Source organism: Hypomesus transpacificus, chromosome 17, assembly GCF_021917145.1.
Source record: "Hypomesus transpacificus isolate Combined female chromosome 17, fHypTra1, whole genome shotgun sequence".
Lineage (NCBI taxonomy): Eukaryota > Metazoa > Chordata > Actinopteri > Osmeriformes > Osmeridae > Hypomesus > Hypomesus transpacificus.
The window spans coordinates 7,806,542-7,833,728 of NC_061076.1; the positions used below are offsets into that span (position 1 = coordinate 7,806,542).

The 27,187-nt window shown below is 43.2% G+C and overlaps 2 protein-coding genes across 5 annotated transcripts; both read left to right on the forward strand.

The window, feature by feature from the left end:
- Positions 1 to 222: 222 nt before the first annotated feature.
- Positions 223 to 13,191, forward strand: pdxdc1 (pyridoxal-dependent decarboxylase domain containing 1). 4 transcript variants are annotated; one of them, XM_047038265.1, is made up of 24 exons: positions 223 to 422; positions 1,524 to 1,600; positions 1,752 to 1,820; positions 2,142 to 2,228; positions 2,516 to 2,665; positions 2,851 to 3,040; positions 3,273 to 3,341; positions 3,452 to 3,530; positions 3,632 to 3,716; positions 3,826 to 3,874; positions 4,052 to 4,153; positions 4,312 to 4,437; positions 4,748 to 4,798; positions 5,082 to 5,126; positions 7,105 to 7,165; positions 7,272 to 7,342; positions 7,434 to 7,539; positions 7,674 to 7,845; positions 8,020 to 8,138; positions 8,240 to 8,361; positions 8,561 to 8,653; positions 10,407 to 10,503; positions 10,659 to 10,757; positions 10,950 to 13,191. In XM_047038265.1, exons 2-24 carry the CDS (start codon positions 1,524 to 1,526, stop codon positions 11,237 to 11,239), a joined length of 2,409 nt encoding a protein of 802 aa, XP_046894221.1. In that variant the 5' UTR covers positions 223 to 422; the 3' UTR covers positions 11,240 to 13,191. The 4 variants fall into 4 exon arrangements, with proteins under 4 accessions (XP_046894221.1, XP_046894223.1, XP_046894224.1 ...); XM_047038267.1 differs by having other exon boundaries at positions 2,519 to 2,665; XM_047038268.1 differs by lacking the exon at positions 5,082 to 5,126.
- A 2,765-nt stretch (positions 13,192 to 15,956) lies between these two features.
- gspt1l (G1 to S phase transition 1, like) lies at positions 15,957 to 25,943 on the forward strand. The gene is made up of 14 exons (XM_047038782.1): positions 15,957 to 16,448; positions 17,852 to 17,896; positions 19,147 to 19,389; positions 19,785 to 19,818; positions 19,957 to 20,034; positions 20,303 to 20,483; positions 20,858 to 21,012; positions 21,210 to 21,350; positions 22,597 to 22,690; positions 22,861 to 22,941; positions 23,617 to 23,790; positions 24,534 to 24,623; positions 24,851 to 25,019; positions 25,223 to 25,943. Exons 1-14 carry the CDS (start codon positions 16,256 to 16,258, stop codon positions 25,273 to 25,275), a joined length of 1,731 nt encoding a protein of 576 aa, XP_046894738.1. The 5' UTR covers positions 15,957 to 16,255; the 3' UTR covers positions 25,276 to 25,943.
- The last annotated feature ends 1,244 nt before the right edge of the window (positions 25,944 to 27,187 follow it).

Sequence of the window (27,187 nt, forward strand, 5' to 3'; positions counted from 1 at the left end):
CAGGTTTAGTCCTCCATAGATATGGGATTGTTATATTGATAAAAACATTAGAAGTACCCGGACTTGTGACGTTAAGAAATCTGCATCCTGAAACAATCGTCTTTCAAGGGCAGTTGTTCATCAGCTTCATGAATTTGTGGTCCGTCTTTTCCAGTGCGCTTGGCCAATAGAAATGCACACCGCGCCACACTGGTGATGTTTGATGATGAAGCAGCTACGTCAGCCCTGCCAGCGTGGAATACAGAGCGCAAGTCCAGGAAGTAAACTGACAGTTGGGCGAAGGAAATGGATATCTAATATAACGACGCGTGAAAATCGTATATATTCATATTCCTCTCTCAGTCAATTGGTCTGTTCACAGGGGATAGGTGGCGCAGCTTTTCAAGATTTTTTTTCGAAACGGAGTCAAAGAGCATCAGAAGGTAAGTAAGCACGAGCTGTCATTTGAGTGCACCCAAGGTAAACCCAGTAAGTGCTACGCAGTGCTAGCTTAGCACCAGCTAGTTAGATTTGATTGGTTGACATCAAGAATCACGCAGTAGCTGCTGGAATAAAATGTGTCTTCTTTTGAAAATGATCATTGGCTATTCTCATTTTGATGTCATTGCACTCGTGAATATTTGTAGGTAGGTGGTGGTGGGGAGAATGTCATTCATTCCAGCCAAAGCTATATAATCGAAATCGAAAAGATGCTGCAGCCAGCTGACTTAGCTGACAGCTAGCTAGCTTTACAGACGTGCATTGGCAGAGACATTCCCGGGTCCCGGGCCGTTGCGAACATTGTTACTGTCACACCATTAAAGAAAGATTAACCTAAAAACAGATCAAATGCACTCAAGCCATAACCACTTAATTATTGGGATGCATTTATTACGTCTATGTATGGGAACTAATCTTCCCAATACATTTGTTTGGTAATTTCACATCATATTGATCTTGTGGGGGAACTTCCAAAACTGCATAGTCAAAAGCTGAGCAGCTATGGACAAGAGGAAAAAGGGGCGTTGGGGCTGCCACACATGAAAGCCCCTCCAGAATTTCCATGTAGGCCAGGATTCGGTTTCTCATTGTCCATTGTCCCAAACTTGCAGTTCCAGTTATATTGGCACTACAGTGACTGCTCCATAGCCAGCCACTCTACCTAGACAAAAAGGTAGGGCTCTGTAGTGAAAAATCTGGTTAGATGAACAAGACTGGTATTCCAACTCCATCACAGATGCAGAGATTGTCAGAAAATTAAACAGGAGCAAGTGTCCATCACTGGTTACAGTAGATTTCTAAAAGGTTGTAGGGTTGGCATGTCGTGTTCTAGAGAGTGGTAAAACTGCATTGTCTGGCCAAAGTCAATATTTGTAATATGTAAAACAATCAGGCAGGATCTAGAGGCAGAGGCCAATCTTACTTGAGTCTATTAAAGACTCAGCACACCAGGTATCTCTTTAGCATGCTGCCCCTCTAGACCTCCACTCTTGCAGGCAGGATGCTGCTCTGTTGTGTCCTTAACCTCCAATCTTCCACCCCAGATGATGGTGGACCCTACGCTCGCTGAAATGGGAAAGAATCTCAACGAGGCCGTGAAGATTCTGGAGGACGGCCGAAGGTAAATGCGACACCGTGTTCGTATTTTTGAGAATATGAGCAAACCTCCCCTCACACACACACATACCCTGTCACCTGGTGAACTTGCGTAATATACTGGAAGGGGTGTATAGTTTGCGTGTGTTTATTCTGTTGGTCCCTCCTCTACCTAGGTGGTCAGAGCCAGGCAAAGAGAGAAGATGGTTCAACAGGAGCAGTATTCCTGGACCCTTACAGGGGGAGTAAGTGAGACGGCACACACTCCTCCAGCCACTGATTCAACACAAACACACACACACACTCTTTCCTTCACTCTGTGAAACACACATTTGAGTGGTATTTCTCATTGGAGAATCAGCGAGTCGGACCAGCGACTCTGACCAACACAGTGTAAAATCAGTACTTTCCTGCTCTTAAGGAAGCTCTTGAGGAAAACTATCATTTCAGCATCCGTGCCAGGATCGATTTCCTCACACTGTTAAACAAACAATTCTTGCACAGAGCCTTAGTCACTTAGTTCTTGTTTGTTGTCGTCTGTTTGTGCATTTGCCCCACTTCTCCAGTGGGCAGGATGTTGCTAGTATACTCCAGCTGGTGCAGAATCTCCTGCATGAAGACGACGAGGAGGAGAATGACAGACCAAGCCACCGGTAGGTTTAATCTGCATTCTACCTCCAGACACACCTGTGGAGGATCGTCACCATATACAATAGAAACTGTCTCCTATCTGTCTGGTCCATTCAGATACAGTACCTTTGTACACATAGGCTCTGTGTGGGTGTGAATACAGTGTTTATGTCAACATTGCCACATAATGCGCTTGAAACAGCTGTCAGTGTGCCAACAGGACTTGAGTAGTCTTGAATACACTGGAATGTTGAAATCACAGAGTCTTCTTTTTGGGACCTTAACCTCCAGTGTGTGGCTCCTCCCTCAGCAGGATGCAGAACTTTGGGGAGCAGGGTCACATGGCGTTGCTAGGACACAGCCTGGCGGCTTACATGTCTGTGCTGGACAGGGAGAGACACAGGAAGCTGACCACACGCATACTGTCGGACACTACCCTCTGGCTCTGCCGCCTGTTCAGGTTTGTGTGTGCGTGTGTGTGGGTGTGTTTATTACATATGAGCCTGTTTGTGTGGGTATGTGCCTTATATCTACCTCACTAGAGCCCCCTGTCATTTACTTTTCCCCAAATTCACTATTCACATACACACGTTGTCACACACACATACAACTTCTCATAAGGTCTACCTTGTCCCTTTGGGTCAGGTATGAGAATGGCTCAGCGTACTTCCACGAGGATGACAGAGAAGGGCTTCTGAAAGTGTGTCGTCTGGTCATAAACGCACGCTACGAAGACTACTCCACAGAGGGCTACTCAGCTCTCACCTCCAGACAGCCTGTCATCTACCTGAGCACCTCCTGTAGGCCAGGCCTGGGTCAGCATCTCTGCAGCCAGGTAGCTATGATGGTGGACACACACACACACATGCTGCTATTGACGTAAACATATATTTTATGTACTGTACACTGACTGGAGCATAATAATATAATATACTGAATTCAACACACACTCAGTCACTCACACACTCTTTGACACAGACGCACATGCTCGTAACAACACATTTTTACGATAGGTGTCGTTTAATACAGCGTGTAGTTGAGATTGGATGTTTGTTTTTTGACTCCAGCTGGGACTGCCGCTCTCCAGCCTCTGTACTGTCCCATGTAACACCATGTTTGGCTCTCAACACCAGCTGGTAGGAACCTCAGCTCTGTCTATCCATATACTCATTTTGATATGAGTGCTCCATTACTGCCATCCATCCATCTTTTTGTCAATTTCTTAACCGTTGTTAATCTTCTGCAGGATGTGGCTTTGCTGGACAGGCTGATCAAAGAGGATGTGGACACAGGGAAGCTTCCTCTGCTGCTGATTGCCAATGCAGGTCAGTGTGAAATCTAGAAAGATCCGTCAGAATACGAAGTGGTTGTTATGTTTTTTTTTGACTGAACATTTCGTAAAGTGACTGTTTTCTTTCATTCCCAGGGACCCCTGGGGCAGGTCACACAGACAAGCTGGGCCGTCTGAAAGATCTGTGTGACCAGTACAGCATGTGGCTCCATGTAGAGGGGTGGGTAATACACACACACACACACACACACTCTTTGTTAAGGTGCTTGAAAAAATAGTTTTCCGTATAATAAAAATATTTTGTAATTTTATTTTTGTAATTTTCTTAGGGTCAACTTGGCAACCCTGGCTCTGGGCCAGGCCACATCAGCTGTAATGGTAAACATGAACAAACATGACATTCGCCAGACATATTTTAGATTCAATATGTTTTATGTCTCTTACCAATATAGTCCTGGGATGCATGCAACCAGCCTATAACATATTATGACTTTGGTGACTGCTTGTCATTGTTACTGTTGTCAGTGGATAATATCTGTGTGGTGCCCCCTGCAGGCTGCCACCAGGAGTGACAGCATGACACTGACCCTGGGCCCCTGGCTGGGTCTTCCTGCTGTGCCCGCTGTCACCCTCTACAGACATGAAGACCCAGCTCAGGTCTCTTTGGTCATGATTTTTTTTTCTCAATTTCTCCAACTTTTTCTGTCTCTCTCTTGATCTGTCCCCTCTCCCTGTTTTACTGTATGATCTGTCTCCCAGTGGCCTTTTTGGTCTCTCCTGAACCCTGTCTCCCTTGTGGTCTCTCCTCACCATAGTCCCTGGCAGCGGGGCTGACGTCCAGTCAGCCTGTGGAGAGGCTGCAGGCTCTGCCCCTCTGGCTCTCCCTGCAGTACCTGGGGCATGATGGGATAGTGGAGAGGATCCGTCACGCCACTGCACTCGTGTGTAGCCTCCTTTAATACTTGACATCCGTACCAGTGCACTTCAGTTCTAGCTACATACTTTTATACTATTACTAGCAGCCGATATAGGTTTTAAATGTATATTACATGTTTTAAATGTATTTTCAATGTACCATCGTGGTTCAAACTGTGTTACCAACATATCCTAAATGTTCCGTGGCTGCTACCAAAGCCTTGATGGGGCTTTGAAACCTGCTTTTTATCCATTTCTATTGCATGCAAAACTTTCATTATAAAATATAATGTAACATTTTATTTTCTTTTACCCTCTGTCATTTTCTATCTGTAGAGCCAGCTCCTCTTGACGAGACTGAAGACCCTTGCTTCCATCAAGACATCGGTAGGTCATTCAAGCACTTTTTTTCTTCTGTCCAGTCTAAACCCTTTTGGAACACTCCCTCTGTAAACTCAATCAATGCCTCCTTTGAGCTTGTACCTTATACTTTATGAATCGGAACGGGCACCAAAAGTCTTTCCAAACGGGGATGTTGTGGGGTGTAGCTTTACAAAATTTTTAGAAAAACACTCATTGAAATGTTGTGTTTCCAGTGACATATTATGTGAAAAAAAAATATATATATATCACCAGGATTATGTCAAGATGAGGATTGTCTCTGTTTTAGGATGTGCTTGACACTGAGATCTCTCTCCTCGAGGCTCTCACCATGGTAACAAGCACTGAGCCCCTCAAAGAGTACAAAATGCAAACAAGGGGCCTGTTCACTGGCTTCAGCTCAGGGCAATCGCTGCTCAACTTCCCAGATCTCTATAACACCTTGAATGCCCACACACAACACGATAGCTGATGTGCTGTGTAGAGATCAGTGGAGTTGTTCTGCAGACCCGCTGAGCGAGTGAACGAGCACCAAACGTGTGCGTGGGGATGGTCGCTTACAGTGTCGTGTGGTGCAAAGGGTTCTCAAACTCAGCTCGCAAGTTTTCCTCCTTAGTCGCGATTTCTGCCTGAGTAAAAGCTTTAGCTTTTTCATTTGGCAACGTCGTCTTAGGTCAATCAGTGAATTAAAGTACTGTAATACTGTAGTGTACTGTAAAGCAGAGATCTCAATGATGGGGTTGCTTGAGGTTAAGAAACACATAAATAGGATAAAGTGATAAAGATATAGTTTGCTGTTGTGGTCAGTCTTGTTTCTATACAGGATGGATAGACAGCTTTTAAACTACAATATTGTGAAAGGAGACAATTAGACAAACATTTCCTGAATTTCTTGAAAGTTCAGAAACTACGGTCACGCATTTCAGAGAACTTTGGAAATGTAAACAAGCATTCAGCAACCCTTATCAGAATGCCACCGCAGCCTGTTACCAGGAACTCGTACCACTTAAATTAACGAGGGGAATGGGGCATGACTTTGAGTACCTTTTGAGTATAGTTGTTGTTGTTGGGTGTGGTGTGACTGGCCGACTGTGTAGTTAGAGTTGTGGGTTGCCTTGGTTGCAGGGCGCGGTGTCACATGTTCGGATCCCCCCCATATCTGGGGGCTCTCTGCGGGACGTGCTGGGCTCTCTCATTCTCTCTATTGTAGGTGGGACCGACCCTCTGCCTGCTCCCTCCTTCCACTCCTGCTTTTTCTATGTTCTTTCTTTCATTTGTCCTTTCTATCTTTCTTTTTTTCTTTCTTGCCGCTATCCTTTCCGGTCTTTCTCGCTATCCCTGACCATGTTTGTTCACCCATAAGCGGAGCGTGACCTCAAATGGAGGGCCCCTCTTCATTGGCTTCTTGACTGGCTGGTCAGATGGTTCTCATGCCTGTTCCTCTAGAGCGGTCACCGCCACAGGCATGTGCAAGGAGCCTCAGAGTATGATGTCACACAAACCCATCCACTTCACACAGCATGATGACTCACAGGTTCAATTTTGACCCTGGTGTCATCAATGATGGACCTGACTGTGTTGGCACAACCACGTGTCTTGACCCTTATCTTATCATGTCATAAAATGTAAGGACATACATACACATACATATGTAGAGACACACACACACTTTGGTACACGCCTCTGACAGGCCAAGTGATAAATGGAGTATACTGTATATTGTAAGTAGTTCCATGAAGTGTAAAAACACCGATTCGTCCATCGTGCGTAGAATTCTGGGAATGTGAATGCTGCAAATACAATTCTGAGAACCTAGTTGTTTGATATAATGGGATTTTATGAAGGTAAACAAAAATGAATACCAATTACTGGTAGTCAAAGGACTTTAAAACCCTATTTAAATGTGATCTATATATATATGTACTGTGTATAGGCATATACATAGATGCTTAACAATGAGGGAATGACATAAAGGTTGATGTCTCCAATCCTCTCAGACTTCCATGTGGACTGTAGCTACTCAGGCTAAGTTTGGAATTGGAGCACTCTGCAGCATTAGAGATGCATGGACTAAGTAGGAATAGCTCATGCATGCTAGTTTGAATACTCAAACAAAAATTGTATGTCACAGTCCTTGGGCATGTCCCATTGCATCACATCACACACAGCTTTGTCTAACCAGGCCTGTTCTCACACTTCCACCCCCCTTCACCTGGTAGCAGCACGGTCACACACACATCTGCATGCTCTCAAGGTCAAATGTGTGTTTCTTGTGTGACACTGCTTTATGTGAGGCTGTTTGTGTGCTACAGGTGGAGGATGAGCTGAACTCGCCTGTTGTGGTGTTCAGGTTCGCTCAGGAGATCAGTGCAGGTGAGTGATTGGTAGCAGTCTCGTATTTTAAAGCAAAAATACCACAAAATGTCAAACAAAGTGTCTTTGAGTAATGTCATGTTTCTGTGCTCCGCCCCATACCAAGCATCCAGTGGGGGGTCTGTGGAGGGCTATTTCCCAGGGGAACAGGAAGTGCTGGATACCCTCAACCGATGGGTGAGTTAATTAAGTCATTCACATATTGTTTGATTGGTTATTGATAATTCCATGACTAATTGGCTGATTGGTGGGATGTCGACATGAGTAGCTGGGTGAGAGGCTGGCCAAGCTGGTGCCTGCCAGTGGAGTGGATGTGGTGGAGCTCGAAGACGAGGGTATCTGTGTTCGATTCACTCCTCTCATGACTGCTGCAGGTGAGATACACACGCACACACACTTATTGTGTACAGTTTCATTGGCAACGTAACGTTAAAAAGTGGACTGCGTATTTCCGCTGAGCCACCAAAGACTGTTCTTCTGAACTCCTGGTGTTCCCTGACTTCCCCAGCCCTGGGGACCCAGTGTGTGGACGTGGAGGCCCTTGTGGAGAGGCTGGCCGAGACAGTTCCTGTGCTGAGCAGCACCCTGTGTCTTAGACAAGACTTCAGGGAAGAGGTCCACCGCCATCCCTCTCTCTCCTACATAGACAAACTCAGCTGGCCTGGACTAGGGGCTGTGAGGTGAGGAGGGAATCAAATTTGGAAAACTTTATTGTCCATACTGCATGGATGTACTTTATCTTCATGCAATGTAGAAAGTGCATGTACGTCGACGAAGAGTTTCTCATCACAACCCTCCTGAAATATTTTTCTATATATCATATATTTCTGTGTTGTGTGTTTGTGTACACTAAGGTACGAACCCAGGAGTGAAGGCATGGACGACAGCAAAAGACAGCAGGAGGTGGAGAAGATTAACAGTGAATTGCTGAAAAAGCTTCAAGACTTGGATGCTGACCTCAGCTTTACCGCTGGTTAGTACATGCTCATGACCCAGGGTTTCTGGGAAGAGAAGTGCAGTTAAAATGCCCATTCTCAGTTCTCACTCATCTCTCCATTGTTTTCCTGTCCTCAGGCCCAGAGTTTGACCAGGAGAGGGACATTATATTTGTTGGCATGGCAACAGAAGACCTGGATGTGTCAGAGCTGGTGGATACCATTGCTGCACTGGGGAGAGATATCGAGGAGAGCGGGAGGGTAACAACATAATCTGTCGCTCACAGAAATGCTCTTTTACCTACTGACAGATGTGCTTTACTTTTACACCATAATCATTTGAAGACAATATACAGACCAGGGTAGGCCGAAATAAGACACAGTTCAGAATAACTCCACCAGCTTCTCTCTAGTTTGCTGTGCTAAAAGTCTGTATTCTTGTTTCATTTCTTTTTTGCAGCTGTTGGAGAACATGACAGAAGTAGTCCGGAAAGGTATTCTAGAAGCTGAGCTGCAGCTACAGAAAGACAGTGAGGAGAAACTCATGGAAGAGGTACAGGCATGTGTGTTTGTGTCAGTATACAGTGCCCTCCAAAAGTATTGGAACAGTGAGGCCAATTCCTTTATTTTTGCTGTAGACTGAAAACATTTGGGCTTGACATCAAACGATGAATGTGAAACCAGAGATCAACGTTTCAGCTTTTATTTCCAGGTATTTACATCAGGATCTGATGCACAAATTAGAAAATATCACCTTTTTGTTCGAACCCACCCATTTGTCACGTGAGCAAAAGTATTGGAACATATGACTGACAGGTGTGTTTTGTTGCCCAGGTGTGTCCTATTACATACATTATTCAATCAATAAATACCACTGAATGTCTACACTCAGGTTCAGATTGGGTAAGATAGGTTTTGTCTATGCAGACTGTATTCAGAGGTGAAAACAACATGAAAACCGGAGCGCTGTCTTTGGGTGAAAAACAAGCAATTGTGAGTCTTAGAGAAGATGGAAAATCAATCAGAGCCATTGCAGAAACATTGGCCATAGCCAGTACAACCATTTGGAATGTCCTGAAGAAGAAGAAAACTACTGGTGTACTAAGTAACAAACCTCGAACAGGTAGACCAAGGAAAACATCAGCAGTTGATGACAGAAACATTGTGAGAGCTGTAAAGAAAGACCCTAAAACAACTGTTAGTGAGATCAGCAACAACCTCCAGATGGCAGGAGTGAAGGTATCACTATCTACTGTTCGCAGAAGACTTCATGAACAAAAGTACAAGGGCTACACCAGAAGATGCAAACCACTCATTAGCAAGAAGAATAGGAAGGCCAGGCTGGAATTTGCCAAAAAGTACAGAGATGAACCTCAAAAATTCTGGGACAAAGTTTTATGGACTGATGAGACAAAGATTAACTTTTACCAAAGTGATGGAAAGGCTAAAGTTTGGAGAAAGAAAGGAACTGCTCATGATCCCAAACACACAAGCTCATCTGTGAAACACGGTGGAGGTAATGTCATGGCTTGGGCTTGCATGGCTTCTTCTAGGACGGGCTCATTAATCTTCATTGAGGATGTAACACATGATGGCAGCAGCAAAATGAACTCGGAAGTCTACAGAAACATTTTGTCTGCCAATTTAAGGAAAGATGCAACCAAACTGATTGGCAGAGCCTTCATCATGCAGCAAGATAACGACCCAAAACACACTGCCAAAACAACAAAGGAGTTCATCAGGGGCAAGAAATGGAAGGTATTAGACTGGCCAAGTCAATCTCCAGACTTAAACCCTATAGAGCATGCATTTTACCTGCTTAAGAGGAGACTGAAGGGAGGAACCCCACAAAACAAACAACAACTGAAAGAGGCTGCAGTGAAAGCCTGGGAAAGCATCAAAAAGGAAGAATGCAAAAGTTTGGTGACGTCAATGGGTCACAGACTTGCTGCAGTTATTGAAAGCAAAGGATTTGCAACAAAATATTAAGTCTTATTCACTTAAATATGTTTTAAGTATATCTGTTCCAATACTTTTGCTCACATGACAAATGGGTGGATTCAAACAAAATGTGATATTTTCTTAGTTGTGCATCAGATCCTGATGTAAATACCTGGAAATAAAAGCTGAAACGTTGATCTCTGGTCTCACGTTCATTATTTGATGTCAAGCCCAAATGTTTTCAGTCTACAGCAAAAATAAAGGAATTCGCCTCACTGTTCCAATACTTTTGGAGGGCACTGTACATGTTTTTGGCACATGGTCATGGATAGATTTCATTCAAAGTTTCTCTTTCTCTCTACCAGGGTGTATTGAGGCAGATTCCTTTAGTTGGCTCTGTGTTGAACTGGTTTTCTCCAGTCCAGAGCTCTGTGAAGGGGAGGACTTTTAACCTGGCTGCAGGTACTCAACTGGAAAATAAAAGTCACCTTTGTGTGTGTGTGCGCATTGTCTACTGTATATGAACATACTCAGAAATAATTCAGCAGGTTTTATATGTATATATATATATCACTATTATTATAATAAAATTAAAATATTTTTTATACCCGCCTCAGGTTCCCTAGATTCCACAGAGCCCACCTACACCATGAAAGCACAAGCTGACAGATTGGACCAACAAGACACACCCACCTCATCTGGCAAAAGACTACCAGGTTAGACCAGACAGAAGCGCCACCTGCATTTCAAATACTCCATTCAATTTGATTACAATTACCTTAAATCATTTTTTATTCTACATAATGTGTTGCTTTTTCTATATTATGATGATGTAACATTTGCATATTATCATTACTTCATTTCATTATTTGACCTCCCTCTACTTTTTTCCACGTCTCCTCCCACAGGCCAGAAGTTGTTCCGCCGCTCGGGGGTGGGCTATGACTCCCACAGCGAGACCAGTTCTGTGGGACATGCTGATGTGCCAATCAGGGATGGGGCTGCCACACCCACACCGGTACCCACCCCCTCCCCAACCCCCCCTCTCACAACCCCCGAGGAGGAGGTCCTTGAAGCCCCTGGACCACCAATGGAGACCGCCCACGGCCTCGCTGAGCCCACAGAGAAGGTGGCCCCAGCAGGTACTGAGGAGGACAGGCAGCCAGAGGGTCAGGAGGCAGAGGAGACCAGCAGATAGGACAGCTCCTGGTGGAGGGGTGTCTTGGTACAGGCTCTCAAATTGCACCAGTACCAGGAGTTGTTTAAAAGGGCCTCGTCCTGTTTTAGAATCTGTAAATCTATCCCTTCTTGCCTCTTTTTCCTTTGCAGTGCTGTTTCTTAATAGATGTAAGTGGGAGAGAGCAGCATACCTTGATAGTGCTATTGTCGTATCCGTTTCTCCTTTAGCTTCCAACCTTTTGAAAATGTAAGGGCCGTGTGAAGGGAAGAGGTTGTAAGGAGGAAGATTTAAGCAGAAGCCTTGGTCTGAGGGGTTGTATTACACTCCAATCCAATGACTGTATGGTGGTGAATAATAAGACATGGGTGGGGGGACGATGGTTCTAACCACCTGGTAGGACCTGGACATGGGCACAGCAAATGTGGCCAACATGAAGGATTAGATGAGGATTGTAACCATAACTTCCGTTGATTGGTGGACATCTTGTCCACCACCTCCGTCACCGAAGTGTTATGGGTTATAAATGAAGCGGCTCGAAAATATGCAAGTAAGGTAACTTACCTAACACTGGAAATACATTATTATAATAATTCTGTATCTACTGTAAATATTGTACACAACTACACCATATATTTTTTTTAGAGAAGGGATTGTAATCAAACAGAAACCTAACTGGTATTTGACTTGAATTGGGCACAAAAAAACTCTCCCAGTGTGTGCACTACCCCAAATATCTCTTCACATCATATGTAATTGAAATGCCAACCACTGTCAATATTTGCACATTATTGGGGGCGTAGATTATGCACATTATGTTGGCTTTCTGTTTATGTAGATTTTCAAAATTGGAGAAACAGTGGCCTTTTATCCACTAGTAAAGAACTGCTTCGCATTCACATTGGGGAAACATTTGTTCTTTACCAAAAAAAGATAGTTCCTTCAATGTGCTGTGTCATTAGTTCACGATATGGAATAGACGTTATAAAACTGTCTGTTGCAAACATCACTGAATGAATGCAAAACTGTTTAGCTTTATTGCACATGTTCTGAAGTATATGATTACTACTTTATTTAATTTTTTGTATACCTTGTATTGATTTAATCAATCTTTTCATGATTAATTTATTTGTAGTGTCATATTACAAGTTAAAACAAATCATTAACTTTTGTTGCAATAACTGCTTTGATGAAGATTTACAATTACTCCTGACACATTTATATCCGTCCTGCCTCCAGAAGAAACTTCTCAGTTAATTTACTCAATTTTCTGTGTTACTTTCAAAAGGGAAAAATTATTAGTACCAAGCAGGTTTATGACTTATTACAGGTTTATGATTTATTTACCATTGTCTTCTATGAAACACTGACTTTGTCTGTAACACTGTGCCATTGACATGTTGTTTATCCAAGCCAAAAGCCTGGTAATACTGTTCTCAATGTCTTAAATATTATGGTTGTGCCCTTACCTGTGTGATTTAAAAAAAAATCTATTTATTTGTTTTGTGCAGCCTAAATTAACTTGTTTAAATGTTGAATATCTAATTTGTATGTATGGCATATTGTGTCAGGAATACACTAAATCACATTTTATCACCCTATTTACGTTTTCATTCAAATGTGATGAATCTACACAAAGGCTTTTATTCTGTTCCAAAGCTCTTTTTTAACTACTTGTTCTGGCGCAATAACCCATTAAAATGTATCAGCATAGAAATTATTTATAGTTAACATAGTATGTTCCTAATCTGGGAACGTTCTTTTTTAAATGCTGTAGATTTCATTTTTTGAAGTGTAGTGTTCGGCTGATGTAGTTCACTTTTAACAGTGCTGTCCGCAAAAAAAGTGGTATGCATACAAAAAAAAAAAATGATTACTGATGCCTGTCTTTTTTCTGTGAATTTCAATTCCAAGTGGAAAGGGGGTAGATGTATTGGACTCCAATCACATTTATTAAAACACGAGAGCGATTATTTGTTTTTGGGTGTTATCCTTCCATGGACCCTTGTAGACATTCTGGTTGCAATACCACTCTGGTTGCAAGGCCATTATGCCACAATGTATAGAGCACTTTTCACCCAACGTCAAAACAAAGTCACACAGGTTCAACTGCGCAAGTCGGTTGCAAAAGACGAACGTCTCCCGGGTATAGTAGCCTACACTTTGAGTGTTGATCAGGTCATCATATATCTCTGGCAACTGGATTTCAGTGCTTGACATTAACTTTTTGAGGCACTTGTCCTTTGGACAAGTACATTTACGTTTCATTTGTCCATGCACAAAAGTCACTTGACCCTGATACCTTTAAAATGACAAATGAAACAAGCTGTTAAAGAAATCCGAGATGCTGGCTATCTTCAGCAGGCTCATATCTCCAAAAGGCGTTTTTAGTGTAGAAGGGAGTGAACGGGCAAAACTAGGCTGGCTCGGGCTAAACTAGCCTGGCTAACCAAGGTCGCTTTCTCAGACAAATGATGAATGAAACAGGCTTGGTTAAAGAAATCCGAGATGCTGGCTATCAGGCTTGTATCTACAAAAGGCAGTCCTCCGTGACGTTTATAGTGTAGAATGGAGTGAAATTCAACATTGTGCACACTGCCAGTGAGCGGCCCGAGTCTGACTGAGGCTAACAACGTCGAAAAAGTGTGATGGGGAAACGTCTCACTCAAATTGCAAGTTTTACACAAATCACAAAAATAATCGGACCAGCTGGCTAAAAGCAGAATTCCCATATCTCTTGAAACCTGCCCTGTTCGACTTTTTAGGTGTAGAATTGACTGTAAAACTGTAAAATTATGAACTTTGTGACATGTGAAGACATTGCTGCCGCCTACTAAGACTGCAATCTACCAGGCGACATTCTCACTCAAATTTCAAGACTTTCATGACCCAATCAAAACTCTGATATGACAGATCAATGGGGAATCACTTTCTCTCTTAAAGATTGTCCTCTTCGACCTTTTTGGTCTTTTTAAATCGAACTATTTGCATAAGCCGTGTAGCCTACTTCTCTATCCATTATAAAGGCTATCCTTTCCCGGTTTCATGCAACCACATTGCGCGCGCATCCCGAATGTTTACAAACAAATAATTGGTCTATGCCTCAATTGACCATTCCCCAGGGCCACGCCCCCTTAGTTACTGTTGCTACGTCCGACACAATTCCCGGAACTGTCAACCCAAAAGCCATGGCAAGTACGGGGATAAGCGATAGCTGTCAGTTTGAGTGAGGATTTGTGGAGTAATACCTCTGCGATATCTTCCAGATCCAGGCAGAAGGGACTGCAATATGCAGTGGCAGGATATATTCAAAATATTAAAATTAGCAACAAAGGGAATCAGTTGGCTGAGCGGTGAGGGAGTCGGGCTAGTAATCAGAAGGTTGCCGGATTGACTCCCCGCCGTGCCAAATTACGTTGTGTCCTTGAGCCTCAGGGGGAATATCCCTGTACTTTGCCTACTGTAAGTCGCTCTGGATAAGAGCGTCTGCTAAATGACTAAATGTAAATGTAACAACGGGGAAACAACAAAAAATCGAAGCCAAAGCATACTGTACAGGTCTCAAGTAGCCTTAGCCAGGCACTTGAACAGCAGGGTTGGGATACTCAGGAATAGGTCACCAGTTCACAACATTCTACGAATATTAAAATAAAATACGTTTGTAATGGCTTGTTGGGACGTTTTGTTCAACATTGACACAGTATGTTAAGCTCCTGGCAACTTGCTGGCGTTCGTTGGCTGGCTCAGCTTGCAATTTTACAGACGTTAACATTAACATTTTGATTTTAACATTAACACACTTGTTGGAGTGACTAGTTATGCACTAGTAGTGGTAATAATACTAGTTTACATGAACCATAACTGTTTGGGGATATGTTCTCTCAACTAGAGCTAACATCTTACATATCGTTCGCTAGCAGTTTAACGCTAGCTAGCTATGTGTGTTTGGTGATGTTCTGTAAATTAGCTAAATTGGGAGTGGGGTCTCCCACACTGTTTTATCCACCGCCGTACCTTCCCTCTTGAGTCTTCGGATTTGCAAATGGAAAAAATACCCCACCTCCCTCTAAACTTTTGGGATATCTAGTGTCAGACCCACACGTCCCATAGGCACACCGTTTAACCATGTTGCTTCTGAGTCAAAGCTTGACGGACCTTCTCTTGCTAGCGGTTGCTCAGGTACAATTGGACGAGGGCCGTTCTAGGGAGGAGTTTCGGGAACAGTCAAATTGACCACGCTGATCTTACAAGGCACAATGTCTCCCTCGTGTGGAAGACAAACGTACATGCATATAATCTGAGCACACGGAGTTTTAATTAATTTTGTAACAAAATGACACAGGCAGCCTTGGCTTTGATAAATCCCGTGTGATTTAAAGGAAAAGTTTTTCAAAACTGTTTAGTTTAGAAAACAAGAATCGGACACCGACACTAAACTACTGCCTGTACCGACTGCGCCTATATCCGCCATGCATGAACGCTACAGAATAGATACAACATTTTAGGCGCATTAATATAATTCAGAACGTGATGTAATGCAGCTCCCGACATTAGATTACAACCGGGCCCTGTAAATCGCTTAACTTTGCTCTTCAGCGGATAGTCAACAAAAATGTTGAATGTGCGGTTATTGTAAAGGAATAGGAACTCTGACGTAAAACTCAGTTTCTAACGTGTATGGAAATGTAGTTTTCTTTATGCCAACAGTGTGTGTGCTCGAACGAAGGCAACGTTTGAGTCGCACAGCATATCCCAGTACACCCCAGGATGTGGCTCCCATCGGTTGGGGAGAGTCAGCAGCACACACGAGGACTCACTGGAGTGCTGAGTCGAAGACCTCTTTTTCAAGTCTCCCCACCGAGAGAAACCGGCAGTTTTATTTCAAGTAAATTGGGCACATATAAGACGATAGAGGGGGGTAGTTTTATCAATTTTTAGGGGTGACCTCAACATCGGGTTCGCAAGGGGTGGACACGTAGATCAACTGCGTAACGCAAGTCTTCACCATAGTTGTGAAAATCTAGCTAAAGACACACGATGGACCCAAGAGACACTGCCCCTGATTCCTGGGAACAAGAGGACGATGTGGAGGCCACGATCGACGGAGAACTTGGATCAGCATTAAAAGCCCTCAACGTGAAGGCCAGACCATTTGTACCCAACGTAAACGCCGCCGAATTCGTCCCGGCCTTCTTTATGAAAGGGCCCTCGGAAAATCCTGATTCCGGTGGTAAGTTCGCAGTCACGTTTGCATTTAGTCTGCTAGCTAGCTAGCTTCCCACCTAGTTGTAGGCTGTCTGACCATACGCACACAAGACACGCATGCATACATTTGAACCGCTCAAACGTAAGACATGATGTTCGTCCAGCTACAGTAGCTCTAACTGGTCCGTAAACTTGTTTGTTCACCACATAGGATTCCTAGCCAAAGTGGAAACCGTGTGCTAGCCAACGTAATATTATGCCAACTCGCTATATTATTTGGGATCAGCTAGCTAACAAGTTATCATCTTGACACCTGTGCTCAGTTCGGTAACGTTAGCTTGCTGGCTAATTAGCTAGTGAATCACTACTAGCCGGCACAGCAGTGGCTAACATTAGCCAAGAGTTAGATAGCTAACGCTAATCACACTCGCCGGACAGCGCCTGGTTGTCAGCTGTGAGTGAAGTTTAAAATTACTAGCATCGTGTGACATGATTATTGCTAGCTAGTTACTAAAGTAGGCTAGTATAGCCACATGCAGTATAACAAAGCAACATACTTGGTTGTACAGTCCTAGCTCTAGTTCACATACTTGAAAAGTTCTGGGAAGTTTAATACTGTACAGCATCTCTGCCTCTGCTTAAACACATGTCAGGTACATAGCTTAACTAGCTAGGCTATACTTGTAGTTTGGCGTTCTGAGTTAGTTGACACGGATGCGATGGTTAATTTAACAACCAGCCTGGCGAAACTGTCATAATTTGATACTTTTATTTTCACGACATTACTTGTCTAGCCATGGTAATCAACGTAGCTGGCTACCTAATAACCTGTTGTTGAGGTTGGAACTAGTCTAGTGTCATTTTTGGTGTGACGTGGTGTTAATGGAGGTAAGCAACCCTGTCCCAGAACTCTAAAACGGCACCAGATACACTGCAGAAAAGTACATTACTAGAAATTAAGCTAATTACATTATTCTGGACGCTAATTATTCGGGATGTTTTTACATCGTGTTTTGCTTTCAGTTTTTTTGTATTTGCCATTGGCAGGACCAAAGTCGACAAAGCCTACTGGCACCCTAAAACCCATCTGTCAAAACCGTATTTCCTAATGTTCATACACACATTTACCCATGGTTCAATCTGTTGAGCAAGAATGGTATAAACATTGGTTGGTCTTTTACTTAAGTTTATCCTTTAGCTCATGGAACTGGTTTGATCACTTACTGTAGCACTAGCTACATCTGGTATAGAATATACTGAAGGAGCAGCAACACCTAAATCCTCCTTAATAGGTTATGTGAGATCTGGCACACCGGAGTAGCGTTGTGGTCAACCTATGTTCTGATCTACAATGACCTTGGACTTCAGGGGCCTACGAAAGGTTTTGGTTGAATGATACACTAAGAGATAACTTTGTCCTTCTTTCAGTTGATGTTGAAACAGTCGCCACCATGGAGGTCTCCGAAACGGCAGGTATGTCTTGCCTGCTAGCTCTGTTTGGTGTGTGTCTGTGCTCGCATATATGTGCTTGTCTCCCTAATTCCCTCTCTCTCTCTCGTGAATGTTTCTCGCTAAATAGACTGTTGCCTACTGGGGGCCACCATTGCTTGGTATTGTCCTCAAATAGGTGGCCTCACAATCCATTGTGTATAATACACAATCCACTGTATAACAATGACCAGCAATGGTGCCGTGTCATGATGTAGAAAATAATTTGCTCATTAAAAGTATTTTCTTTTGGTTCTATTATTTACAATGAGGAAATTAAGAAAACTTTCAGTTTTCTTTTTTACGTTATTTATTGTAGACTGAATGCTGGGAGTTTAGTGCAGCATTGGATGACTTATATTTCCAGTGTTGTTTCCTAGAAGTAGTAATTAACCAGTGATGTCATGGAGACATTTGCAGATACCGTCATCTGATGACGCATTATGCAGTCTTTGCTATGCTTCCCCTTAGCCCCCCCCCGCACCCCTCTTTCTCGCCCTCTCTCTATGGCGTCATGCCAGCAGTAAAGCTTGAGTGTGATTTCCACCTTATCATAATAACCAGTTCACCTGCCTGTACCCATAGCAAACCTAAGGTCTAGTAAAGAAACATTATGTGTTTTATCAGATGAAGTTGAACCATGTCTACCGAGGAAGTGAGTAGCATTTGTCAAAAACTCTGAACTCATTAATCTAAAGAGAAAAGTTTTGAATACTAACCATTCTAGGTAACTAGTTAAAACTGGTAGTCAATGTACCAATGCTATTAGTTTCTATTTGCGTATAGATGTCAGGGAGACATTCGACTCATCTTTGGATTGATTTATCATTACTGTAAAATGGTAATTTCAGCTCTCTACAAAACACGGCAGTATTTCATTTACATTAAAAGATTTGAATGTGCAAGACAGCGGAAAAGGCCTCGGAGCCTAGCCAAAAATACCGTCCCACGGCATAGCCATAGAGTTCCCCCCCTGTAACCTATATTCCACTGCACATTTTCACTGTCTCATTGTTTGAATGACAACCTCTGCTCTGCGACTGCCTGCATTGTCAGTCGTTGTCACAGCAGCCCAAATTGAACCTGACACATCCACCAAGTCACAGTCGCCCTTAAATATATTGTGTAGTGTAGACTTGTTCAATGTTTTGAAATGACACTTTCACTGACGAGAGTTCCAAGAAAACCAACTACCTTCAGTGAAAGATGGCTCTGTACTGTTTGACCCTCTGCAGCCCCCGTGGAGAATGGTGACTCTGAAATGACCCCAGAAGAGACGTGGGACCAGAAAGGCACTGAGCCTAACGAGGCGGAGCCAGGAGGCGGCCCAGGTGGCGACGAGGGACCAGTGGTGGAAGAGATCCAGCAAGAAATAATGATGGAGGAGGACGAGGAAGTGCCAACGCCTAAGATAGCACCCGCCCAGCCAGACGCTCCCAAGAAGGAGCATGTGAACGTGGTGTTCATTGGCCATGTCGGTGAGTGTCCCCGTGGTTGCCTGTTGAAACCTCTTCAGATGTCACCTCAGTTTTGTCAGAATGGTTGATAAACGGGGTGTCCCTGGTGGCTCACCAGATAAGTGTGCACGCCATGTAGGCTGTTGCGGCTAAAGGTTTAAAGATGGCCGTGACTGCCTTTTGCTGCATGTCTTCCAATCTCCCGTTCCCTGCCTTTCATGTCACACTTGACTGCAAACTGTTCAACAAAGTAAAAAATAAAAAAATCTTTCAGATTACTAATAAACAACACAACCCATCAGTGTTATTATGAATAATTACTCATTTATGTTCATTAAATGTCAAGTGGATGGTGTTCACTCTCAGGTTGATGAAAACGTATTGCTCCCTCTGATTCTTAATTCTATTTCCTCTAGACGCTGGAAAATCGACTATTGGAGGACAAATCATGTGAGTGGCAGCACTCAATAATTTTCTCAACTTACTTGAGATGCATAGTCCAAATTTTAACACCTGTTGCATTTCAGGTATAGAATAGATCTCACCCTGTATGCCCCTGCCTCCTTCCTGCTCTGCCCTGCCTCACAGGTACCTAACAGGCATGGTGGAGAAGAGAACTCTGGAAAAGTATGAGAGAGAGGCCAAGGAAAAGAACAGGGAAACCTGGTGAGTTTTGATCTGTTAGTATCATAATTACTTTCAGATATACTCGAGGTCCTTAACCAGGGCCCTGAGATGGGTATTGTGGGAAGAACAAGCGAATGCGTTTTGTTCTGAAGGTGTGCATTTACCTTGTGCTTCCGGAATAGATCATGCATTTACAAGCTGATTATTTAGTATGTCATATGGAACTTGATTATTGTAAAAACCTCCACTTGAATTGTGACTGTGCCCTTATTTTTTACTCTGAAATTGTTTTTCCTCCCCCTCCTAGGTACCTGTCCTGGGCCCTCGACACCAACCAGGAGGAGAGAGACAAGGGCAAGACTGTGGAGGTGGGCCGAGCATACTTTGAGACAGAGAAAAAGCACTTTACCATTCTGGATGCCCCAGGCCACAAAAGCTTCGTACCCAACATGATCGGGGGCGCGTCGCAAGCTGACCTGGCCGTACTGGTGAGTCTGGCCGAAATGGCCCCAGGGCATTCATCAGACTGAATACCTCCCCCACACTAACCACCAGTGTTGTACCAGCTACATTTCAATTTAGGTTTAACCTGTCAGACCCATTTAGACTAAACCTCCATGAATTCCGGTGTTGTCACTTCATAAACAAAGACCTGTTTAGCACACAATATCACAATGACAGTTGTGCTTGCTCGCTCTTATTTAACAGCTGCATGTCATTTAGAATCAAAGCGCATTGAGACAGGGGTTTAATACACACTGGGGGATTTTGTAAAACTAATGGTTTGCATCAGTGATGTATTTCAACACCTAAAAATGCTTTAAGTGCTAAAGCCCCATCCACAATCTTTGCTCTTCCCCAGGTCATCTCAGCCAGGAAAGGCGAGTTTGAGACGGGCTTCGAGAAGGGGGGGCAGACACGGGAGCACGCCATGCTGGCCAAAACGGCCGGGGTTAAGCATCTCATCGTCCTCGTCAACAAAATGGATGACCCCACAGTAAACTGGAGCCTAGAGAGGTGGGTTGTTTAGCAGCTGTCTCTTCATAAGACCTGAGATGAAGTCAGTAGACTGATCTACATAGCAAATAGTAAAAAAATAAATAAAAAAAACTTCCTGGTGATGGTAGTTCATAGATAAGCAGGCTAATGTAGTAGCACATACCCTCCTTTGACTTCCCAACTCATCAGTAGCATCACTGTCACATTGTCTTCAGGTACGAAGAATGTAAGGAGAAACTAGTGCCATTTTTGAAGAAAGTTGGCTTCAACCCCAAGAAAGACATTCATTTCATGCCCTGCTCCGGGCTAACAGGAGCAAACCTCAAGGAGCCCATAGAACTGTGCACTTGGTATACGTGAGTATCTTTTTCTTTCTGAAGCGCAACATCAAAATAGGTTGTAGCCCTAGAACTCAAACTAGAAGCTATCTCACTGGATCTTACTGAATTATGATTCCTAGAATAATCTATTTAGCCACATAAAAGGACATTTTAGAGCGTGTTTCTCAACTGGTGGGTCCCGACCAAGGTTATAATCGTAAACGAAAACAAAACAAATGAAATAACGAATACAAGGTGGTAAAAAACAGTTGTTAACTGAAATAAAAATGACAAAAAAACGAAAACTGTATTGTCTGTTCGCAAAACTAACTTAAATAAAATACAATTATATTGTAAATGTCCTTAGTTTTCGTCTTTGTCAATGTCTCATGAGCAAATGAGTTTACATTTCCGACTGGGAACCCAGAAATTATGACATTCCATGTCAAATAGAACACAGCATAGTCCATGCTCCTCGCCTGGCATCATGGTGGTACCGATAGTCGGAAGAAAGCGGTAGAGTCCTATTTGGGATTACTTTGAATATGACGTGTGTCAGATAAAAGCAAGTGCCTTGTAGTGGAAGTTGGTTAAATAAATGGAGAATTTATTAAAGAGGGAAATCCCACAAATTTGGAAAGTACATTTCAGAAGCGCGCACAAGGAGGCTAACCTAGCTTACCTTAATAAGGTAAAGGACAACGACAAGCCCCCCTCCCCTGAAACAGAAGCTAACCCAGGTACATGGCTAGGCAGCATGACGGAGACAACCGTAGGACAGAGAACACTACAGCAGTGCTTTCACCGGCGAACCGATAGCTGCTGTTTAGTAAATACGCAGGAACCCCACAGGAATCGCAGGAACCAATGGGAGGAAGCGTTGGTTAAAATTAAACTAGAAAACCCGCTTTAAAAACTAATTAAAACGTTACAGAATTTGAAAACAAAAAATTAAAACGAAATAAAAAATCATGAAAAATGCTAAACCATAATAACCTTGGTCCCGACCCAAAAGTGGGTTGGGAGCTGGTGTGGATGTGTGCTTTGGCTCCGTCAAACTTGAACCATCGAACTTCCGGTGGTGCGCTTTTATTTTGAAAAGTACCTAGGGTCACACTGTGCTGCCCACATTCTATAACACAAATGATTACTGCACAAATATTTTGGTGAAATACATTAGAATGGTTAGGAAAGACCAGTTGAGAACCACTGTTCTAGACTGCTCCGGTCAGATCAATTGAGTGTTCGATCTAAACTCACATCACTTGTCTTGCTGTTGCAGAGGGTTACCATTCATTCCACATCTGGACAGTTTGCCAAACTTCAAAAGATCGAGCGGCGGCCCTGTCAGATTACCTATTGTAGACAAATATAAGGTGAGCACCAGGACAAGTCCTCCCCTGAGAAGGATCGGTTATTGTGATGGGTGTTTGTCAATGCTAAGTGCTAAAACATTCTAAGAATTCCTGTGGTGGGCAACTGACTATCGGGTTCTAGGTTCTGACCAATGTCATCTTCCTCGTGCTGACATCACATTTGTCCTCAGGACATGGGCACCGTGATCCTGGGCAAGCTGGAGTCGGGCTGCATCAGCAAAGCACAGCAACTCGTCATGATGCCAAACAGGGTAAGAGATTCCCCAGACCTCTGCCATGAAGCCACGCCTATGGCCTCTTATTAAACCTACCGCTAGTCTTTGCAGACCAGCTTTGAGGCTAGCCACTAGTCGGCAAGTGTTTTGGTCCAAGATTTTAACATTTTTACGAGTTAAAATATACAGTTGTGCTGAAATTTGTTGGTACCCTTACAGCTCATTAAAATCATGCTTCATTATTCCTGAAAAGTGATGACATTAAAAGCTGTAGCATCATGTGTACTTGCATATCTTTGGTATAGAATACAGCAAAAGCTGTGAAGAGAAGAATTATTGCTCATTCTACAAAGATATTCTAAAAAGACCTGTCTGTGCTCTTTTCATTTGTTTTATTATTAACAATATTATGTTGGATAACAAAATCAAAAACATTGTCTGATTTCTATTAAATATGGAATAATCAATGGTGGATCCCAGTTACATTTACCAGTTTCAAGTTATTTAACTTAAACTAATAACAAATTAGAGCACGTCTGCATACTGTCGGGTAGGCTACAGTATATTTTGTGTGTTGTGTCTGTGTACAATTCGTTTTCACAGGTCTGTAAGAAAGTATTATAGAAGACCCCCAAACTTTCTATAGCTCTCTTGGTGTTCCCCTGTCAACTTATGTGTCCTTTCTTCCTCCCTCTCCTTTGTCCCCCCCAGCACACGGTGGAGGTGCTGAGCCTACTGTCAGACGACGTGGAGACGGACGACGCATCCCCAGGGGAGAACCTCAAGCTGAGGCTGAAGGGCATCGAGGAGGAGGAGATCCTGCCTGGCTTCATCCTCTGCAACGCTGAGAACCTCTGTCACTCAGGGCGCACCTTTGACGCCCAGGTTAGTCACCACGGCATGCTTGCACCTGCACGTTTGACCCACACCACCCAACCGAGTCCTTCGACGATTCATTATTTATGAACGAGAGACCGTATAATGGCTTGGGTAATTGTAACGTGTGCTTGCGGCTGCCCTAGCTGTTCGTAGTCTCCAGCTGTGGACTGATATCAACTGCCAAACTGAGGTGGAAACTGCTGATGCAACTAGCTAGCTAATGCCTTCTACCGAAACACACACAACTAGCTAGCTAACTCCTATGTTCTCCAAGACTGAATTGTTGTTTTCTTGCAACATCACAGCTGGAGATGTCAGAAGATCACTCGCTAGGTGGCGCGTGAACAAGCCAATAGCTTCTTTGCAGTCGCATGACTATTGGACTCACTATACCGCTAGCTAGCATGTTGGTGGTCCATATTTTGGCAGAGAAACTTATTAAAAGTATATTTAATAAACAGTGCAACCAAACCTTCCACAAAACAAGAACAATGCAATTGGGAACAAGACAAATACTGTGGGAGGAGTAGTGGTGCCTATAAAAAATGTGCGGTAACAGTAGGTGGCAAGAATACTAATTACTGATCTTCTAAAACCATTTTCATTCTGTGTCTCTACACACAGTGTACTTATTGTGGTACAATGAATATGAGGATTTCGTTTTTATGATTCTTTCCAGGGTTGTCACTTCCGGATGGATGGATGGTGTAACTTTTTAAAACAATGTTTCTGTTTTGTGTTTCTCATAGATAGTCATCATTGAACACAAGTCAATAATTTGCCCGGGTTACAACGCAGTCCTTCACATCCACACCTGCATCGAGGAAGTGCAAATCACGGTAAATCCACCCACCACTTTTATGCCCAGTTATTAGCTTATGGATACATATTTATTCTATTGGTCCTACAAACATCCTAAATGTCTAATGAACTGACAATAAAACAAATGTATATGTATCTAAATGGTGCTTAACATGTCATACCAACAGTGTAGTGGCTGTTGGCAGCAGTCTCTGGCATTGTCTGGATAGGACTCTATATTAACATGTGTCTCGTCTGTCAACAGGCCTTAATCTGTCTGGTAGACAAAAAGACGGGAGAAAAGAGTAAGACGCGACCGCGCTTCGTCAAACAGGACCAAGTGTGCATCGCCCGCCTGCGCACCGCTGGAACCATCTGCCTTGAGACCTTCAAAGACTTCCCCCAGATGGGACGATTCACCCTGCGGGATGAAGGTATGGGGACCGGTCTGGTTAGGGGATTGGTGAGGGGGGTGGGGGTCGTGAAGTAGCTGCAAGCCAGCATAAATTGTTATTGGGCATTGTCCAGTGTTATTTGACCTGTCACGTGAACATACCTTACTAGTTTGTCCAGTTATTTGCATTTAGATATCAGATGTTTGGTTTGTCAACTTTCCTTCTGTGTGTCCTCCATCCAGGTAAGACCATTGCCATCGGTAAGGTTTTGAAGCTTGTTGCCGAGAGGGACTGAAGCTGTTGCATGGGAGTCCCTGCGCAGACTGGCGAGAGACGAAGTGGGGGGGGGGGGGAGGGGGAGCTGGAGTTGGCCTAGATGTCCGTCAGCGTTGTCGGTGGCAACGAAGACCCTTCTTGCCTCTTTTCTCCCCCTCTCACTGTCGAAGATCAGCTTAAAAAAAACTTCTGTGAAAAAGAAACCTGTTTTTAAGCAAGCGAAAAACAAGATCAAGTCCACACGAGTCAGCTTTCTCATATTGAGAGCTCAGCTATGCCATTTTTGGGTCAGGTCCCCCCCACCCTTTTCCCATCCACCTATGCTGGTCTACTCATGATTATTAAAAGCAGATTATTTTTTTCTTCCTCCAATTGTTTATTTTTTATTTAGTTTTTTTATTTTGTTTTAGCTTCCATTGATGAAAATGAAAAATGGCAGCAGTTGTATCTGTAAACAGATGTGGACCAGTAATTGCTTGGAATACAAAAATTATTTACAAAAGAACAACAAAATGTTTGAGAGAATTTAACTAGTTTAAACCAAAACGTTGATATATTGGTTGTACATGTCTCCCATTGGTTTTACCCACCTTTTGGTTTCTCATAGAACGTTCTGGCAGTGTGCTTGAGCGTGTTCACATGTTATTAAAGCAACTACTATGACAATAAAATATTAAATTGGGGAAACAGTCGTGCGTATGCTTTCATGACATTAATACAGTTGCGATGAAAGAAAGGATAGTACCTTGCATAGATGATTCCTAAAAAAGTATGTATACTTGCTGTGGTATGGTTAAAATGTGATGAAAAATGATAAAATGTATGTGACTGCAGTGGCTAAATGTTTGTGTAGTCAGGCAGACATCTGCACATGAAGTAAATTCACGACGGCTCAATGACATACGATTTAATTACATACGTTTTATTATTGAGTTGCTTTGCAAGTAAATTTTTAAAGAATAAACATTTATATTGTATTTGGTTTTTTATTAAAGCTGATATTTTTTCCACTCAAAGTGATCAGAGCATCCAATGTGTAAATCTGCATTTCACCAGTTATTACTCACTAGATTTGTACAGTCACACACTGTATAGTCGCACTCTTAACTAGACAGATTCCGTGAGGATTATTGTCGTAAACTAATTGATGCCTCTCATTTAATCATAGTGTAATCCATTGGTTCTAATATAATCTTGTCAGCATACTGGGCTGTGATACATCAATATTCCATCATCTGTATTTAGAGTATTGGAATGGCCATAACTAGATTACATGAAATTCCTGTTAAAATGTGTGTCATGAGGGTACAAAGTAGAGCAGGATACTGATTTGTTGGATGATGTTGGACAGAAAAACTATTGGGTGGGGCCACTAACTCGTGTGGGTGTGGCTTTGGCTAGAGCAGTGGGTTTGGCAGCAGTAGGGCAGAACATCCAAATATCACTTATCTGAGCACAGGACCGCCACTGATTAACAGCGGGTAAGGAGACGAAAGAGAGCAGCCTTCAGATTACTGATAAAAGGTAAGAAAAGACGGGATTCATCTTTATGAGAAATCTTTCTTCATCTTTCTTGCTGAATCACATTAATGACTTGAGTTACATGACAAATCGGTTGATACAACCAATTGATGATTGATTGAATTTGTTGTACTTATTATGTGTCTGCAGCTCTAGTGACGTGTGAGTGTACTCTTCTATCTCTTGATTTGTCCAGCACTCAAAGCTCAGGATGCTCTCCACAGTGGTCACCATCTCCGAAATGGAGCGCTCCGGGCAAGTTGCAGAGGCATCTTCCCCGCTGAACCCCAACCCTGCTGGGCTCACCCTCCAGCCCCATGCCCCACACATCCAGTGCTGGTCCCACTTCCATAAGCCCATCTTGGCCATCCTGGTTGGAGGGGTGCTGTTTGGTTCAGGCACGGCTCTGT

Coding starts and splice junctions, on each gene's coding strand:
- pdxdc1 (XM_047038265.1), top strand. CDS start 1,524: ATGATGGTGGACCCTACGCTCGCTGAAATGGGAAAGAATCTCAACGAG. Junction 1,601..1,751: donor ATTCTGGAGGACGGCCGAAG/GTAAATGCGACA, acceptor TCCTCTACCTAG/GTGGTCAGAGCCAGGCAAAG. Junction 7,166..7,271: donor CGCTCAGGAGATCAGTGCAG/GTGAGTGATTGG, acceptor CCCCATACCAAG/CATCCAGTGGGGGGTCTGTG.
- gspt1l (XM_047038782.1), top strand. CDS start 16,256: ATGGACCCAAGAGACACTGCCCCTGATTCCTGGGAACAAGAGGACGAT. Junction 21,013..21,209: donor GTAAACTGGAGCCTAGAGAG/GTGGGTTGTTTA, acceptor CATTGTCTTCAG/GTACGAAGAATGTAAGGAGA. Junction 22,691..22,860: donor CTATTGTAGACAAATATAAG/GTGAGCACCAGG, acceptor ATTTGTCCTCAG/GACATGGGCACCGTGATCCT.